Here is a 19,758-nt window from a genome sequence, read left to right on the forward strand (position 1 = left end):
CTAGCTTGTCATGCATATAAGGCATGGCTCACACTCCCTTTGTTCAATGCGTTCTACACCAATATCTCAATCATCGCCCGTCTCCAAAATTGCACAGAGCTCCTTCACTATGCAAGGGGTCGCCTTTCTGTCGGTGCTATTGTGCGCCACCTGCCACATCGCCTCATCCCTCACCGACGGTACTGACTAATTAATTCAATTACATACACACATATCAGTATGTTCATTTACGTACAGTACTACATGCATGTATAATACATACATGATGCTACATCTGCTTCTTTCAAAAGAAACTGGCTTACAAAGTATGATATCATGTTGGGCCATCTTGTTTTTTCAAAGGATTAAATGCATGGTTGTGATTTGAGATTTCACTGGTTTTCTTAGTTCTTTCCAGCTACAAACTAGTCCACAGTACTGTGGTTTGCATGATTAATTGCTTCAGTCAGATTCATCCTGTAGCTAATTTGAATTAAGCCGTGATCAAGGTCGACATAGATGTGGAAAGTTTCGAGTATTTCAAGTTTTTTTCATGGCGCATGGTTAGGGTGAAACTTGAGATTTCAAGTGAGCAGTAAGCCGCAAAGTGTTTCAGACAGACTTGTAGGGTGACCAAGTCACTTCACTTTACTCTCCAATAATCAACTGACTACTACCTTTCCCGGTTGGTCATCGGTTTGAGTTCACGGAAAATATATTTTCGGTTCTGAAACTTCTGACATCTAGGAAATTAAGCAATCCTTTCATGAGGGATTTTTTATTTTTATTTTTGTCAGTAGCCGACTTGCTGTAGGAGTAATATGTTCCAAAGGTTGTGATTTAAGCCCTCTGTGCATGGGACCACTGTTTGCCCTGCTTTGCAGGATTCCCATGACGGTGGATTGTTATATTTTGTCAGAAGTGACGTTGAATTTACAGTTTTCATTCGAACATAAATTGATGCTCTGGTTGAAATAAACTCGAAAATTACCTCCTCTGTTTTCGGTCAAGCTAATGTAGGCTATGCTTTTGCACCTTTCATAATTCGAATACCTTAAGCATGCTGCAACTGACATAGTTCGAATGAACTCCCTTTTTTGTTTTCCTATGCAGGATTATTACCAAATGGGAACTTCGAGTATGGCCCAAAACCCGCTGACATGAACGGAACGGTGGTGAAGGGGCGGCATGCCATACCAGAGTGGGAAGTTTCAGGGTTCGTGGAGTACATAAAATCGGGCCAAAAGCAAGGGGACATGTTGCTGGTGGTGCCAGAGGGAGCCTTTGCGGTGAGGCTTGGGAACGAGGCGTCGATCAAGCAAAGCATGAAAGTGATCAAGGGAATGTACTATTCGCTCACGTTCAGCGCAGCCCGCACCTGCGCTCAAGAGGAGCGGCTAAACGTGTCGGTGGCGCCAGATTGGGGCGTGCTGCCAATGCAAACTCTGTATAGCAGTAATGGGTGGGACTCGTATGCGTGGGCATTCCAAGCCGAAAGCGATGTTGCGGCCATCGTGATTCATAATCCGGGAGTGGAGGAGGATCCTGCATGTGGCCCTCTTATTGATTCGATTGCAATTAAAGCCTTATACCCTCCTAGACTAACCAACAGTGAGTTCTTTCTAACATTGACATGATGATCATATTTCGCGCCCACATCCACTCACATGCATGCATGGCTACCCTGACTTTGATATTTCCTTCTATGGGATCTTGCATGAAAATTTATGAGCCTCTGTTTTGGGCTTTATGGACATCCATGATTAAGGTCCCATCGCAGCTATAGCCTAAAGGACCACTTTTTTTCTGTCGTTCGCTTTACCCTCTGGAAGTAGGTAGCAGCCAGAAGGTGCTCCTCGTATCTGTTTGCAACTTTTGCCGCAAGATAGTAGAATCAGGCATTTGGGCTCAATGGTTTAGGCACTTTATATATATGGATACGGCGAATTCAGACGTTCGTGGCCATCACTGTCCGAGTGGTGGCAGCTTGCAGCAACTTGAACGTTTCAGAACATCGAGTTAATGAGAGTCTGCACGCAAATCTACCTAACATTAATTTACAGCCCCAACTGGCTGTTCTATTAGATAGACATTCCTATACAACATATTAGATCTGTAGCATGTCATTTATTCCCGTCCCCTAAACTTTGTATGCCATAAACACAGATTCATTGGTGGTTCAAATGTCAGTCACTTTTATTTTCGGCCATTTAAATATTAATATCAAAACTTTCACATGGTTCTCTTCAAATTATAACGTTATACTAATCTTTTGATAGCCAACAAGCTTATTTGGACTATTGTGATTGTGTAGAAAACTTACTGAAGAATCCGGATTTCGAAGAAGGACCGTATGTATTCCCCAACACGTCCTGGGGAGTCCTCATCCCACCCAACATCGAGGATGACCACTCTCCACTGCCAGGTTGGATGGTGGAGTCTCTCAAAGCCGTCAAATACATAGACTCGGACCATTTCTCGGTGCCACAAGGCAAACGAGCCGTAGAACTCGTCGCTGGAAAAGAAAGCGCCATCGCACAAGTAGTCAGGACCATCCCAGGAAAGACCTACGTTCTCTCTTTTGCTGTGGGCGACGCCAGCAACTCCTGTGAAGGGTCTATGATCGTCGAGGCATTTGCCGGCAAGGACACAGTAAAAGTTCCTTACGAATCCAAGGGCAAAGGTGGATACAAGCGTGCTGTGCTCAAGTTTGTGGCTGCTTCTCCACGAACTCGTATAATGTTCCTCAGCACATTTTACACCATGAGAAGTGATGACTTTTCTTCACTGTGCGGCCCTGTTCTTGATGATGTTAAGTTGTTGAGTGTTCGTAATCCAAGGCGTATGTGAGGCCAATGTTAACACGTATATTTGGGATCTTTGTGGTCAATACTATGAGTAATTTTGTTTGTAAGGAAGCATTATGGGTTTTTTTAGAGTATAATTCGAAAAAAATATATATATATATATATTCATGATTTGTAAGGATAGAATATAGTAGTTTGATGATATATTGGGCATGATCATGTACTTTAACAGAATAAATGAGTAAAATGGATATTACATATTCATAATATATTTGATGAAAAACATGGATATCAAATATTCATGATATATCTTGAAGGTATAAGAATGAACTTTTTGGAGCTCTTTATTTTATCCTTATCTTATGGTATTCATGGATTGATCTTCCCACAACCTGTAAAATATATAAATCGGAGCAATAGTGTTTTTTATTATATAAATCGCGTTCGAATTTTATAATTAATTTTAAGTGATTTTAAATTAATTATAAAAAAGAGTAATGCTAGAAAAAAGTCACTATAGCAGTGTATACTTTGCACTCACTACGTAACTGCTTATAGTTGATTGTTCCCAACACTCACTTTGGGAGATGTGTGGTCTAGATAATGCTACATCGTGTGTGCAAAATGGATGCTCCCAATAGTGGCTTCTATCTATATTTATTCTATAAAAAATTACATTTTTTCGTGTAAGGGAGGATGACACCTCCATATTTTATTAATCAGTCTTACTTATGGCAGAAGAAAACCGTTCGCAACAAGGACAAGAATATACTAAAGACATTCAATAAGACAAAACAAACTTCACTTCGAAAAAAAAAAACCAACCTCGCTCATACCAAACAAGCCTCATACATGGAAAACCAAGCTTGTCCATGCGTAACATCCCTCCAAACCAATGCGGGGTGGTAATATCATCATTAACCTCGATATGGCGAAAGTCAATGACAGTGTAGATTGAGATTTCCTTTTACATATTTTGGCTCAGTTTGGTTTTTCTAATTAGGTGTGTGGTTTGTTCAGGCATTGTATTTCTAACCCTTGGTTCTCTATTTTCATGAATGGGGATTACTAAGGACTTCTTTAAAAGTGGACGATGATTGAGGCAAGGTGATCAAGTTTCATCTTATTTGTTTATCATTATTGAAGAAATCATTTCAAGAATGCTCAAGGCGAGATTTGAAAAAAAGAAAATTGGTTCCTTTTCACAACCCAGAGGCACTCCGTTAATATCGCATATGTTATATGCCGATGACATAGTTGTGTTTACTAATGGGAGCAAAGCATTTGTGAGAGCTATAATGGATACATACAATATTTTGATGAGAAATGTTACAAATATAAAGAAAGTTTACAAAACAATTTCTAAAAAAAAAACTTCAAAAATTGACTTGATTTCATGTGACATGTTATATTCTTTTTGCAATAAAAATAATTTTATAATTTGATGTATCACATTAAGTCATTTTAGTTTGTAAATTTATTTTTATAAATTCTCTTAATAACTAAAATATTTTTCTTATAGATTTATGTCTCGTTTGGATTGTAAAATTATCTCATCTCATCGTTACAAATTTACAACTTTCTTAAATCTCTACACAAAATATATTAAACAATTTATCATTTTTAAATCTCAAAACAATAATAATATTTTATTCAACTTTCATCTCAAACCATCTCATCTCAATATTCAAACTTCACCTTAAACAACAATGAAGATAACATAAAGGTCTCGTTTGTTTTCACATATGAGATGAGATTAATCGATATAAAAGATGAAAGTTGAATAAAATATTGTTAGAATATATATTTTTTAGATTATTTTTGTTTTGAAATTTGAAAAAAATGAATTATTTATTTTATTTTGTTTAAAAATTTTAAAAAATTATAATAATTAGATAAAATAAAATAAATAAATTTTATAAAAATAAACGAGATTCCAGAGTCAGACAAAAAAGTGGAGAGAGAGAAGATGGATGCTGGCCCAGGTTTTCAGCCCACAGGATTAGACTAACGGGTCGAGAGAGAACAACCTCAATTGGCCGGCCACACGTAGACTTCATTACTCCAGGACTAAAATCGGACGGCCCAGACAACTGCGTCAGCCTGAAGCTAACCTGGAAAGCAAGCGTTAGGGCCTCTCCACCAGCTCCTCCCTCCTCTATATAAAACCCTCAAAAATCCCAGACGCTCGTTCCCTCTCTCGCTCTCCGCACTACAGACAGGGACTTACATCTGAAAGACGAACAAATGGTATAGCTTTACTCTCGTATTTCCTCCCAGAATATTCCTTTCTTTTGCAGGATCTTCGACTTCATGACATGCTTCAGCCGTTTTCCATTTCTTATTCTGATTTTTCGTGGCATTTGATCTGTTGCTTTCGTCTTTCAGGCTTTGCCGAATCAACAGACCGTAGATTATCCGAGCTTCAAGCTTGTGATTGTTGGCGATGGTGGAACCGGTAATCTTTTTCTTTAATAGAGTATTTTTCCTTCAAGATCTGTGTGGTTGTAGGGAAAATTTAGGACAGGAAAATAAAAATATCTAATACAACTAATCCGTGCTGGTCTTGGTTACAAGGCCTTCTTATTTATAGGGTTTCAATTGAAAATACTCGTAAGAAAATATCTTTAGGGTGAAACTAAGAAAAAGAAGAGAACTTTTCGCAATCTTGATGGTTTTATTATAAAACTAATAACGATTCAGAACTCACACTTGGCTTTCCGTGTGATAAATTAATTGCCTTGAATTTTGTAACTATTTCAGAACTCACACTTGGGTTGTTAAAGCATTTGGATTTTATTACTCTCGATTTTGCTTATTAAATTCCTAATGTTTAAATAATGCAGGAAAAACAACGTTTGTGAAAAGGCATCTTACTGGGGAGTTTGAGAAGAAATATGAACGTGAGTTTCATGAATTCGTTTTCATATTTTGGTCTGTTTCCTTTGTATTTTGGAAGTATCAAGACCTTGCTTTAAGTGCAAAGTTAAGTGCTTGTTTTTTCCTGTAAGATGCTAAACGTAGCTTAAAAAAAAGCTTGAACTTCGTTGTTTTGTGGGGGCTGATCTTTCATTTTGGTGTACAGCGACCATTGGTGTGGAAGTCCATCCATTGGACTTTTTCACCAACTGTGGGAAAATTCGTTTCTACTGCTGGGACACAGCCGGGCAAGAGAAGTTCGGCGGCCTTAGAGATGGTTATTAGTGAGTATTCTGTATAATGAGTTTTGGGCAAGATTCTTTATATCCAACTTTGTATTTTGCATAGGTGAGATGTATCTATTGGGTACCATTGTCATCTTTAAGTCTTTTAATGCTTGTAGGCAATAGCTATTACTTGTGATTCCTATATAATAGCCGTTTCATATAAAACACTTGTTTCATACTAATAGTTGTTTGAACTTTCTTGCGATCCTGAGATCTACATAATGCCAAGTTGTTTTGTTTTATAATTCAAGAAATAATAACTTCCATTGTGGTTTTAGGCATGATTTATGACTTAAGGATAATAATTCTGTTTTTTTTTTTTTTATTATTATAAGTAAGAAGTTTATTAAAATACTTAATTAGGCATAAGGATAATACTCCTGTTTTTATGCACTTGGATATGGTTTGCAATTTCAACCTACTTGCTGGTTGCATTTTCTCTGATTACATTCTTCAGTGATTCCGATGTTTTCCCCATGATATTAATCTGAACTTTTAAGAATTGTTGAAATCTGTTCAGCTGTAGTTTTCCTCTTGGTCTGGTGGTGACTATTATGTTAATTGGATGTTTGACAGTTCATGTGCAGCTTTTAAAGACACTTGGTGTTGTTTATCTACGCTATATGTGAACAACATTACACACACACACACACACATATATATTGGGGTAAAAAATTTCAGCATTAGTATCAATTTTCTTGATAATTTTCTGCTATCGAGACTCTCCCTGAATTTATTTTTGTTTCTTTTCCCTCTTTTATTTTTTGGTCTTAATGTCACTGTAGTCTGATGTTCAGCCTCTTTTGCCTATGTATAAAAACCATTCTCATTGTGCAGCATCCATGGGCAATGTGCAATTATCATGTTTGATGTTACTGCTCGGTTGACATACAAGAATGTTCCAACATGGCACCGCGACCTTTGCCGGTCTGTCCAGAAATCCTGACCGATCACTTGTTAAGTTTTAATGCCTTTTCAAGGCTTCATTGGGATTCATGGCCACTTTGGCACTTCCTATGTTGTCATTTTTCAGTGTGTGTGAAAACATCCCAATTGTTCTTTGCGGAAACAAGGTTGATGTGAAGAACAGGCAGGTGAAGGCAAAGCAGGTTACTTTCCACCGGAAGAAGAATTTGCAGTATTATGAGATATCGGCCAAGAGCAACTATAACTTTGAGAAGCCCTTCTTATACCTTGCCAGGAAACTTGCTGGGTAAATACTAGTTAATTTCTGTCAAGAGTATAGTTTCCCATTTACTTTCAGTGTTCCTGCTAATTCTGCAATATGTTTCTTGTTTTAGGGATCCTAATCTGCATTTTGTCGAAACTCCTGCCTTGGCTCCTCCAGAAGTGCAAATTGACTTGGCTGCACAGCAACAGTAAGCCTTTTTTTTATAACTAGACTTCTCTCTCTCTCTAATGGGGCACTCATCGCTGTTCCTGTATTTTCTGGGTATCAGTGTGATATAAGTAATTGTCATATTTGTCACTAATTAGTTTGGATATTAAACTTAGTATTTTTTTTTCTCAGGCACGAGGCTGAGCTTGCTGCTGCTGCCAGTCAGCCCCTTCCAGATGACGATGATGACGCCTTTGAGTAAATTGGGTGATTCTTCTTGTCGCCAGGCTTTCTTACCAAGATTTGCAAGTCCATCGGCCATTTATTTTCTTTCCCCTTACCCCCCAACCCTATAATTGCTGGCATTTGTGAAGGTCGAGAATATATTTTTGGCTGTACAATCTTGAGGACGTGGAGCTGTATCAGTGTGTTGCTTTGTTTTGGTTTTTATGCCTTTAGGCGCTACATTTATATATATTCACTTGGCAATTACATATTTTTAAGGATTGGCTTCAATCGAGTTTGTGGTCTACGTGGCCCCTTTTAGAGTTTCTAGTTGCCTTAAGTCGTTTCATTGAATGCAAGACATTTTCCTTGAATTTCCTGATGCGACAATACGCCCGAAATTACGCACGTACAGTATATTGTAATATACAAGTAATGAAAAATGCTTCTTGCAACCGACTTTTGTAACCGGTGGGAAATCACCACGTCATTAAATAAAACGCAGTGTTTTATTTTATATTATAGTAGGCTGGAGAAGAAAATAAGAGTAAGTTAGACAAAGGAAATGAAAGGGAGAAAAAAAGAAGTAGAACGTCAACTACCTTCTCATCGAATGTGGTTTTCAGCACCTCTCCCTCTCTCCGGTCCCGATCGTCTCTCCCTCTCTTTAGAGTGACCAGCACAAACCCATCATGGCCCTATGACCAAGTTCATCACGAACTCTGAAAATCTCCTTTAATATATGCAAAACTTCTTGTATTGGTTGATTTGGGCATTGACGGGTTGCTCCAACTTTGTTGTCTTTTAATTTCCATGGTCTTCTTCCTTTCCTTCGAAATGGGTTTCGGCATGGCTTCAGCACCACCTTTCTGTCGAAATGCCCTCACTCAAACAACGTTCTTCTTCCCAGATGATTGGAATGCTTGCAGTGTAAATTATGGCTCTGGAATCGCCCCAAAAGATGTTTGGTGGAAACAATACATGGGAGCGCGCAGCAGAGACTTAGCCTCCTTGAAGTCGAGCTAGTTGCCAAAGCTGACCTAGGCCCCGTACGAGAGCTGGCTCACCTTCAACCCCAAGTTCTTGTACTTTATTTTTATTTCTTTTTTTTTTCTCGCTTCTTTACGGAGAATTGCTTTGCTCTGCTTGAGTAAGGAAAGTGACTTGTTGTTTATCTTCCAACTTCTATTTCTTGTACTTCCAGCCGTTTACATTGCAGTAGGCAAAGTTTCATTTTTATTACTTTTGAGAGTCTTGACTTGAGTCCTCCGACTGAGTAAATTAGTGTTTTGCTTTATTATGCTTTTTTAATTTCTCTGACAGATGTTGACGTGTTAGTCAGCCGGTTACACGCTGGTTGTAAATGCCGGTTGTAAGTAGAAGTTCTGACAAGTAATATCGTGTCGCAATAAAATGGTTGTTGGTATTGATTTTCATATTCTCAAGTATATTGTAACAGTGAAAAGTATATTCCGACACTCAAGTATCAGTTATTATTTACTATCTCACGTCCGACACTCCTATATTCTTAAAAAAAAAATCATACTACAAAGACACTGACTGTGACTGGGGGATCAAAGACTTCCTCCCATCTTACAAGCCTATCGAATTGGTTTCACAGAGAGGCATCATCCATCAACGTAGAAGACACGCCAATATCGCAGCTCTACCTTCTGCTTCGCAGCGCGACGTTGTTGGAATTGTTGGAATCTTTTCCATCCATGCATGGTGGATATGACCTCATGATGAGTCAATGACTGATTACTTTGCAGTTGATTTTCCATTCGTCCTTTTCAGGGAGGATCTAGCATTTGTCCTTTTCCATATTCTCAACTTTCTGTACTCCACTCTGTTCTTCTATTCTGGGTTTTACTCTAGTGACCATCTGCATAATATAGTATCCAAGATAATGGCTGGGACAAGAGTGAAATCTTATTCTTTTTCCATATCTACGTTCAGTTCTTGTTTGGACTGTACTGTATCGACTGTAAGATACAGTAGTAATATGGTGGATGATAATAAGAAGGAACTTTATATTGTAGTTTTTTTACAATATTCTTAATTCTTGTTCGAGAGGTACCAGCTGAGGGAGCAAAATAAAATATTCTTGTCCGAAACTGGGACCCCGATGGCTTAATTCTTTGCGTAAGACAGTGATCAGGAATATTGATCATGACACGTACTTCATGCTTGCATGCTGCCCAAAGAAAAAAGGAAGTTGATTCTCAAGTCCACATGGATTATCTTTTACGCTCATCTGGATGGCCAACCTATCTATTATAGATGCTCTGACCATGGAGATTAATTTCCTTGATATTCACACACGCAGCTGGATGGATGGCTGCTGGAGTCGGCATGTATGGTTGAAATTTAAGCTTAGAATTTAAGCGGGGGAGAGTGGATCTAACGGCATACAAAATTGCGTCCAACAGAAGTCGATGATCCCTTCCCATATATAATATGTATATAAACACTTCACGGCCTCCACCTCTTCATCATTCGATAGTCAATACCAAACCAAAACCCTCTGCCAATCTGTATCTCTCCCACCCGTACACCCTCCCCATAAATGGTGAGCCTCTCTCTCTCTCTCTCTCTCTCTCTCTCTCTCTCTCTCTCTCTCTCTCTCTATACATACACATATATATATACACACACACACACACACATGTGTTTATATATATTACGTACTTGCTACGGTTTCCTTCATGTATATAAGTTGCATGTCATGGTGACATTGTTCTATTTATTAGGCGCTTTCGAATCAGCAACCCGTGGTTCACCCTTCCTTTAAGCTCGTGATCGTCGGTGATGGTGGAACTGGTACACCATCTCTCTCTCTCTCTCTCTCAATTCCCGAATCTTGTCTTGTCCGTTGTTCTCTTAATATGTTTCTCAAGACCATTCTGTTTCTTATTCACTTTTGTGCGCCGTTGGCCCCATTTACCTCTCCAGGCTATATCCTACCCCCCACCTCCCCTTTCTCTTAAATCTAAATGAAGCGTTTTTTATTCTTTTCAGGCAAGACTACGTTTGTCAAACGTCATCTTACTGGAGAGTTCGAGAAGAGATATGAGCGTATGGACTCTTTATCTTTCTATTTTTCTAACATTCGTTGTTGTGATTGTTTGGACTCTGTTTGTGTGTGCGCCCGCTCGAGAATTGATGATAAATATGTAACTTGTGGAATCTTCAACATCCCTATCTACAGCCACAATCGGTGTGGAAGTTCATCCGCTGGATTTCTTCACGAATTACGGGAAGATCAGGTTCGACTGCTGGGATACTGCTGGCCAGGAGAAGTTTGGTGGACTCAGAGATGGTTACTAGTATGCATTTTTACCCTGTTTTACAATAAACTATAGTGATTAAAGCGTACTTGGATCATATTGGCATTATTAACTTGGATGATCCGCTACATCTTTCCGCAAGTTTACTGCAACACTCAAAATATCAGGGGCATTGTGTTCTTTAGTTGTTGATTCTGTTTACTTGCATTCACGTTAAGTTTGTAAAAGAAAAATGGAGGATATTTGAGCAATGTGCATCTAAGTTTATGGATCAGTCTTTCATTCATTCTTATTTGACACTTGTAATGCCTACGTTTTTTTATTTTCAGTATTCATGGACAATGTGCCATAATCATGTTTGATGTCACTGCTCGCCTGACATACAAAAATGTCCCAACATGGCACCGCGATCTTTGCAGGTGAGTTGGTGATTTTCTGTTTCCCCTTATTTCCTATATTGTATACTACTGTCTAACTCTCCGTGTTTCTCTTTTACTAAAGCAAAAACGCCCTTCTAAGTGGGTTCTTTGTTGCTATTATATCAGGGTCTGTGACAATATTCCCATAGTTTTGTGTGGTAACAAGGTCGATGTCAAAACCAGGCAGGTCAAAGCAAAGCAGGTTACCTTCCACAGAAAGAAAAACCTGCAGTATTATGAAATTTCTGCAAAGAGCAATTACAATTTTGAGAAACCTTTCTTGTATCTTGCCAGAAAGCTAGCAGGGTAATGTTCTCGTGAATTCATTTCATTTTTATTTTTGCATTTCGGTATTGGTTCTTTACTGCCTCTTGCAGACAGATATATGGGAAGATAGTTTAACTAAATAACTGGTGACTGCAGAAATCTTGATCTACACTTTGTTGAATCGCCTGCTCTTGCTCCTCCTGAAGTTCAAATTGACATGGCTGCACAAGCACAGTAAGTGATTATGCCTTTTTCCCTGATTCATGTTAGCTTTTCCTTTCTGATCTCTTTGAACTTTGGCCACCGAAGCTTTATTTTTTGAGACAATTCTTCCAATCATATTATACACTGAGGCAGCTTTGTTCCCTCATCAATGAATAGATTGTATTCTGCTCTGCCACTTTAATGAACCCTCAGTGAACTCGTGCTGATACAAATTATTATGGAATTATTGTTCAGACATGAAGCCGAGCTGAATTATGCAGTTGCACAGCCTCTTCCGGATGAAGACGATGATTTTACTGAGCCACTCTTTTTTGTTTAGGTTGCTTGTTAGACCGATAGTCTTGCTGGTTTTAGGTTGTTTGGACAGGTTACTTTGCAATATTGCTTGGGTATCCTCTGTAGATTAAGGTTGGTTATTGTAGTTTTTTTTTTTTTTTTTTCTCGGTTCAAAGCTCAGACCTTGTTCACAGGTCATATTGAGGAAGGTGATATCAATTGAATTGCTCCATTTCACAAATTCTTCCTTGTGAAAGGATTCGATTCCCCTGAACAGCATGCTTCGCTCTTTTTATCTCTAGGTTTGAAAAACCATGAGACCTCCTTTTTGGACAAAGCACGGCCAATGTAACAATATATGTTACAAGACATGAAAACACGAGAGTTTACAGACCATTAGTTCGCTATACAGGATAATAGTCTAAGATACACTTTGCCCTTCAGATTCCCAAGTTAGAATCATTCAAACACCCACTCTTACTAATAATGGAAAGAGAGGTCCGACGCAGATCATTTGTCTGTAAAAAGACCGTAATAATCCCAATTAATGCGACCGGAATTATCCATTCCAAGTCAGTCATCTTTCCAAGACAATCCCATTGACCAGTCCATAGATCTCTAGAACAATTGTCAATTATAGCATGTGTTTTCTCAGGGGCGGCTCAAAGGCAAGGCGACTAAGGCGCTTGCCTAAGGCCCACACTCCTTAATTAAGCCCCTAATGGTTAATGTGGACACAAGTCATTTATACTCTTTTAAAAAATAAAATTGATTGAAAATAGATATTAAAAAATGTTAGTATTGTAACCAACACATCTCGATATTCTTTTAATATTTTGCTATGAGTTGTAAATAAATTAATAATTAATATTTCCAATAAACACCTTATAACATAGAAGCGTAGTTATTTCAGATATACAGTAATTAATAATAGAATATAAAATTTAGATTATAATCTCAACTTTAAATAATATTAATCATGATCTAAAAAAGAAAAGTTTTATGATTTTTTTTTTCGAATTGGGGGAGGTGGTTTTGAATTTCAGACCTCTATTTTGGAGGCTGAATGTTATGACAATCAAGTCATATTCCTTTAGTTAAAAAAAAAAAAAAATTCTGATCTTAAAACTTACAAAAAAAAAAAATGGTATATTGTACAATCAAAATGTTTGTTGATTTGTATTATATTTAATTGGAGAGTTAATTGAATTATTATATTAAAAATTTATAAAAATAATCTCGTTTTAAATTCTGGCCTTAGGCCACCGTGTGCATTGAGCCGCCCCTGTGTTTTCTTCAGTATCAGTCAGATTGTCATCCTTCTATGCAGTCCTCTTCAGATTTCCTTTTCCAATGTTGAGGTGCTTCCATGTCCACATATCCCCTATGAATATCGTCCATATTTTCGCACTGCATCCTTCTACAAGTTGGTAAAACTACTTGGTTTTAAGAAACAGAGATGCCTATAGTTACTTTGAATGTCAATTTGACTAACAGTCAGAATTCCAAGACCTAAAATTCAACTGAATAATCGGATTTCATGAAATTCACCCTCCATTGGATCAGAGCTATCATACTCATCATCAGCAAACCCCAAGGAATTCCATGGCTGGACTTGATAATCAAGTGACCTGCAAACATCCATATTCAGGATAAGTTTGAACTCGATAATCACGTGTCTTAAGCCTGAAATAATGGGATCAGCCGACCACTCAGTTTTTAAAGTTCAAGACAGTATATCTACAGAGCTCATTAAGCGGTTTGTACAATGATAATGATACAAGAAGAGTAGGATTATGTAGTGCGTTGTGAGATTAAAAAACTACAACTAAATAACAGAGAAATAATAATAACACCCCACAAACAAAATTTGAGTCCTCTAAAGCAAAATTAACTAAACGATACACTGAAGAGTAACGACAGAAAAATTGTCTGCGTCCAATATCAATCTTATTTGGCAAAAATGCATACTACAACCAAAATGCTCCCCAAGTCCACTAGAATGGATTCTAAGAAGGTAACTTTTTGTTTTTTTATAAGTTCTACGAAGGTAACTGAGACAAGAAAAGACATGCCTATGTTTCACTAATAAAGAAAACTTCTGTTCACAGAAATGAAATCAGTGACTTTTGTAGGCAGGAAAAAAGTGTAATCGAGTACTATCACTTCTTAAAGTTATTAAAAAAAAAAACCAATGTACCCATTGCACCTTGATCTGCAATTGCACCTTGATCTGCAAATATTTCAAGTCAATGTTCTGCACACTTTTCTCCAGAAGCTCACAACATTTCCTTTCTCCGTTTGCTTCTTTTAACCAGGCTGTTGATGGTCACTGATTTTTTAATAAATGCCAACTCCCTCCAGACCTCATAATCTTATGAGGGCATGCAACAAATCATATAGTAATCAACCCAGAGTACATCACTATGCGTCCATAGTTCATTATAATGATAGCTTCTTATCATTCAATTTTATAATTGATCAGGTTTGTTGCTTTTTGAGTATAACTATCAACAATAAATAAGGTCTCCATTCTCCCTCCAAATAAGAATTCCATGGTATGTATGGCTGGGGTTTTATTAAAAACCTAAGTCATCATGCCCTAAGTAACAGAGTGAAAGAAACCACTTCCTATTACTGATTAGTAGATATCCACCATGAAAAGTATAAAGGGGAAAGTTGCTAAAAGGGAAAGCAAGGACGTAGGGTATCGGAAGGGAGCTTTGAAATATTGTCCCAGGTCTTTAACAAAAGTGCAAGGGTTGTGGGTTGACTTCGGTAACACAATAGGACTTCCAGAAACACAGATAATCATTCAAGTAGATCTTATGGATTATACAATCACTGAAGAGTAGCATCAAATCTATCAAATATTAAATGCAATAGAAAACTAGAAAAATTCATACCTGTCAATTTGAAGAAATGATTGGAAATTAAACTAAATTAACAGAAACTTATCCAGAGTAATAAGAGAAAACTTGATACACTAAATAAAGATTTTATATGTAAGAAAACATGGTCATGTGAGTTATTTGAAAAAGAAGTTTAATACGAAGACCTTCATATCAAGATTGATCTCCCAGCTGTTTCAAAAACTGGTTTCACATAGGCACCACGTGTGTCCATGGTTCCCAGCAGACCTGAAATCAACTATATCATCGAACCAGATTAAATAATGATACCACACAGAGGTAATCCATCATCTTATGTAAAATTGGATGCAGTTCTTGCCCAATTGTTTAAGCCCAGAGAAAGGCAGCAAAATCCAGTATCATCTTCAGACCTTTGGAAGCAAGGCATGCAAGCCTCCAACTTTGGCCCTGGAAAAAGTAGGGGTTTCATCAATAACACTCCTGAAACAGAATACCCAGTGCTATATGGTGAGGCTATCAAGCATGACCATGTTAAAATCCATCAAAATGTTTATACAAAGGAGCACGAAATAGCTTTCTTTTTTACTCCCTTGCTTGTACGACAAGTCAATTGATGTTATAACTACTACTGCATGAAATAAAATGGAGTACTGATATATTGAAGGGAAGGAATAACAATAATATCCACGGGCAAGAAGATTTAAGAAAATCTCAATCCCCAGGATTCAAATTCCACATGTCACCCAATAAACAACTGAAGATCTTCCACCATTCTTTCTAATACCACATTAGTCAACCCGCCAAGCATGATAAAAGACAAGCAAAACACGCTAATATTCTACGCAAACAGACATATGGGTCAGAATGAAACTTGTCATTTACATATCCAGAACATCAGATATAGCACATTAGCTATTCAAGGCTCTTAATTTCCTTTTTTTTTCAGAGCTCTCTCTGTCTCTCTCAAATCTACAAGCTGCAAATTGAGAGGTCAACAAGAACTTTCAAAAGATATGAAAGCCAAATGTCTCTGGTAATTGAAAAGAAATTCATGATCTTTGCTGGAACATAATTAGAATCACAAATCCACCCCCAAAATTCAATAACACGTGAACAAGAGAAAAAAATAAGAGCATCGCAATGAGCCTGGAAATATTCATTTCTGTATAACAGTATTTGGTACATATTTTCCAAACTATTGATTGATCACCAAGACCGACGCTACAAAATGTAGCCATTTCTCCAGCTTCTTACAATGATCTGAGGGCCTTAAAGCCAAAAGTGAATATCTCATTCTAAGGTAAAACAAAATACCTTGATTATTAGTTAACTACAATAAATGCCAGTTCAGGCTGATTTTAAATTCCTTATCTCCATCAAATGTTCATCATTAGAAATGTTGAGTGAAATGCGGAGATTTGTCAATAGAGCTTCCTGTTCCCAACTTAAGGACCCAGAAGCATATATTGCTTCTAGAGTGCAGCGATAAGCATGCAACTCTAATATATGGATTCTTGCCGCTACATTCTCATTCATGGAACGAAGACATTTTCCTTCCTCATATCCACAATTATCAAAGGAATCTGCATCTTGAGTATGGCCTGATAAAATATGACCAGACAACTTATTTGGACTGTCACTAACAACACTACAACTACCAACAGAAGATGAAACACTACCACAATCAATAGGTTCCGAACTTCTTTCATGAAAACAAAAAATTGAACCATTCTGATTTCCCCTCTCCAATTCAAAATATCCAGTTTCATTATTAGAGGAAGCATGCATGTATGTTTCACCCAGATTTACTCGTGGGTAAGCAACAGCATCTACCTTTTCCAGCAATGGGGATACTGACTCTGAAATCAGTCTTCTATGCTCACCCTCTTTCTGGATTCCTCTCATTTTTCTGGTATTTGCTTCAATATGAGAGGAGAAATAAGGGGAAAATCTCTTCAATGTTCTAGATGAGACAATATGAGACTCCTGGAAACAAGTATTGTCTTGAGCAGCCACACAATTATTTCCTGTCTGCATCTTTCTCCTTGTATTAAATTGCGGAAACTCAGAAGTCATATGATGACAGTTCAAGCTAGATGGCTTGTCACTTTTCACCACCTCACAACTCCCTTGACCCTGTGAACAGAAGCCAAAATAAAATCAATCAATGCAGAGGTAAGGATACAGCATGCTGATTCAGTGACACTATGTTCCTGGGAAAAACACCATATGCAAACAATGATAGGCAGAGTGTTTCTCGATCAAAAGTGCAAACTATTCACAGACTGTTACACAGAAATTCAACTACCAAGTGAGAAAAATTATCGGGGACACACTAAAAGAAAAGCAAGAACTTTCAAATGTTCTCACTAAAGCCTAACTGAAACTCAGTATAATAACAAAAAAAGGCAAGAAAAAAACAGAAACTCACCCTTCCAATCACAAACCATTCATTATCTTGCCAAGACTGACGCACCCGGATGTTGGATTTGTGAACTTTGAACTCCTCATGAGATCCCAATAGCCTAGCCAAATAATAATCCCTGCCTAAGACCTTCGAAACCATGGCTATTTTCCACGAACCAACATCAAACACTTCCACCACATCTCCAACCACCCAACTCTCCACACTTCCCACAGGAGGGAAAGGCCTAATGGCCTTCCTTGGCACTCGCTCCACAAGTGCCTCACTTCCCATGCTGCAAGGACCTTCAAATACAACACTGTAAGTGCGCCCATTATCTGAGATAATCCTAGCACAATGCCACTCACCTGGAGGCACCTCTTTCTTTATCAGTACCTCAACTTTACCCCCCTTCTTGAATCTCATGATTGTTATGCTAACGCAAAACTCAAAATCACAAAACCTGTACCAACAAAGAAAATTACATGTTACAATCAGAGGAATCTCTTTTTACTCGAAACATATCAAATAGTACACTTTTCATCCAATGGGTCATTGATTGCAATAGCCATAAAGAAATGCAGAAGCAATTCCAAGAGCAGTTAGCAGTAACATCATGCTGTGCGAACTGTTTATATGACCCTGACAATTAAACATAAAATTTAACTTCTTTTCAGAAAAAAACCAATCATTCTGATGTTTATCGGAACTACCATTGTGTGTGTGCATGTGTATATATATAATTTAACTTCTTTTCATCATATGCTTTAACTCGAAATCATATTCTTTTTTCACAGAGAACTAACAATCCAATAAAACCAATCAAATGTAAACAAAATCAGAAAAGAAAAAACAAAATCTAGAATACGGATGCTAGATCATGCACAAATTAATTACGCAACAATTAGTTTCAATAGAAAATCTTACAACCCAAATATATACAACAGAACTACTAAATCAAAGGCTAAGATAGCATATATTTAAATAAATCGGTAATCCAAATCAAAACAAAACAAACTCATCAAGCAAAAAACAAAATCTAGAATACGGGTGCTAGATCATGCATAAATTAATTACACAACAATTAGTTTCAATAGAAAATCTTACAACCCAAATATATACAACAGAACTACTAAATCTAAGGCTAAGATAGCATATATTTAAATAAATCGATAATCCAAATCAAAACAAAAAAAACTCATCAAGCAAAAAACAAACATGTCCTGTGCAACCACTGAATTAAAAAAAAAAAAATAGAAGCAAAAGATGAAACTTTCATTCTTTAAGCATGCAGAGAGCATCAAACTCAAAAGAGCGAGAGAAAAAAGAAGCAAATTATTTGAGCTTGAACCAAAATAAATGCAGATAGGATCAAAATAAACAAGTATCCAGAGATATAATCAAAACCCTAGAACTCGAATTGAGGAGAGAGAATTCACTGACCTTCCTCGATGATCGTGCGGAATTCGGACACTGAGGAATCCTGCTTTCTTTTCTTGATCGAGTTGTGCTTCTCATTCAAATGGATTTGTGTTTCTTGTGATCTGTGGCTTGAAAGGGGGAAAAAAGCTAGGGTTTGTGAAAATAAAAATATCGTATATTCGTATATTTAAATGTTTAATTACCCAATGAATAGGTGTTTTTTCTTTCGTGGGTTTTAAGTTTTGAAATATCATCAAAGCGGATAAATGATATTAATAATTATAAAGTGTGTAAGTATAAGATATTTAAAAAAAAAAAATTAGAATAAATATAACATATATGTAAAAATAAGAATGTACAGTGTGCACGTCTCTTCTTCTTTTTTTTTTTTTTTGGATGGAGTGTCATTAATCAAATTGACTTATAAACACAAGAGAATTGTGAAAGGAGTGTCATTAATCAAATTGATAAATTTTCGAAATTTCTGATAAATGAAAAAATCTTGTTGTATGAAGGGAAAAAATAAATTTTTTTTTTTTTGCAAATTTATCTCTTTAAATATGTCTCTTATCGTTTGAGAAATTGGATATATTAAGCAATATGAAATATTCGGGTTAGATACCTTTCCAAGATAGGTTGTTGGGTGCTAAGAAAAAAAAAAAACACATAGGTTGTTGGGTTGAATATTATTTCCTCTATCTTGGTCATACCAAACTTGTACTCGAAGAATAGCATCCTCTCACAAATCACAAATAAATTATTTAGAAAAGACGTACAGATTATGAATTATAATTGAAAGTCTTTCATATTTGTAGATTGAGTCATTATTCGGGCTGAATCAAGATAGTTTAAAAAACAAAAAAAAATATTTATCATTCTTTTAACCATTATTTTATTATGATGATTAAAGATTTGACTAAATTAATAACTAACAATCATAGAGTTATTAGCTTAATGATTGAGTATTTAACAATTAGTATCAGAATAGAGACTGCATCACACTAGTTCAAGTTACAGAGGGAATAA

General features: G+C 36.9%; 4 protein-coding genes across 7 annotated transcripts; 3 read left to right on the plus strand and 1 right to left on the minus strand.

Annotated features, from left to right (window-relative positions):
- Positions 1-2,934, plus strand: LOC109001808. Its single transcript, XM_018979241.2, has 3 exons — positions 1-179; positions 1,093-1,590; positions 2,294-2,934. Exons 1-3 carry the CDS (start codon positions 11-13, stop codon positions 2,827-2,829), a joined length of 1,203 nt encoding a protein of 400 aa, XP_018834786.2. The 5' UTR covers positions 1-10; the 3' UTR covers positions 2,830-2,934.
- A 1,923-nt stretch (positions 2,935-4,857) lies between these two features.
- LOC109001813 (GTP-binding nuclear protein Ran-3) lies at positions 4,858-7,886 on the plus strand. Its single transcript, XM_018979253.2, has 8 exons — positions 4,858-5,036; positions 5,175-5,244; positions 5,633-5,689; positions 5,872-5,989; positions 6,830-6,919; positions 7,026-7,205; positions 7,294-7,371; positions 7,524-7,886. Exons 1-8 carry the CDS (start codon positions 5,034-5,036, stop codon positions 7,591-7,593), a joined length of 666 nt encoding a protein of 221 aa, XP_018834798.1. The 5' UTR covers positions 4,858-5,033; the 3' UTR covers positions 7,594-7,886.
- Positions 7,887-10,014: 2,128 nt separating this feature from the next.
- LOC109001812 (GTP-binding nuclear protein Ran1A-like) lies at positions 10,015-12,273 on the plus strand. Its single transcript, XM_018979252.2, has 8 exons — positions 10,015-10,128; positions 10,310-10,379; positions 10,578-10,634; positions 10,768-10,885; positions 11,176-11,265; positions 11,392-11,571; positions 11,689-11,766; positions 11,992-12,273. The coding sequence occupies exons 1-8, from the start codon at positions 10,126-10,128 to the stop codon at positions 12,074-12,076; spliced, it is 681 nt and encodes a 226-aa protein (XP_018834797.1). The 5' UTR covers positions 10,015-10,125; the 3' UTR covers positions 12,077-12,273.
- A 986-nt stretch (positions 12,274-13,259) lies between these two features.
- Positions 13,260-18,950, minus strand: LOC109001809. Of its 4 annotated transcripts, none has more exons than XM_018979245.2 (5): positions 18,754-18,948; positions 17,338-17,773; positions 16,740-17,042; positions 15,092-15,353; positions 13,260-13,664 (listed from the first exon to the last, which is right to left on the minus strand). In XM_018979245.2, the coding sequence occupies exons 2-4, from the start codon at positions 17,734-17,736 to the stop codon at positions 15,273-15,275; spliced, it is 783 nt and encodes a 260-aa protein (XP_018834790.1). In that variant the 5' UTR covers positions 17,737-17,773; positions 18,754-18,948; the 3' UTR covers positions 13,260-13,664; positions 15,092-15,272. The 4 variants fall into 4 exon arrangements, with proteins under 4 accessions (XP_018834790.1, XP_018834789.1, XP_018834788.1 ...); XM_018979244.2 differs by having other exon boundaries at positions 14,243-15,353; XM_018979243.2 differs by having other exon boundaries at positions 14,234-15,353.
- Positions 18,951-19,758: the final 808 nt, after the last annotated feature.

This window comes from Juglans regia, chromosome 11, assembly GCF_001411555.2.
Source record: "Juglans regia cultivar Chandler chromosome 11, Walnut 2.0, whole genome shotgun sequence".
Taxonomy (NCBI): domain Eukaryota; kingdom Viridiplantae; phylum Streptophyta; class Magnoliopsida; order Fagales; family Juglandaceae; genus Juglans; species Juglans regia.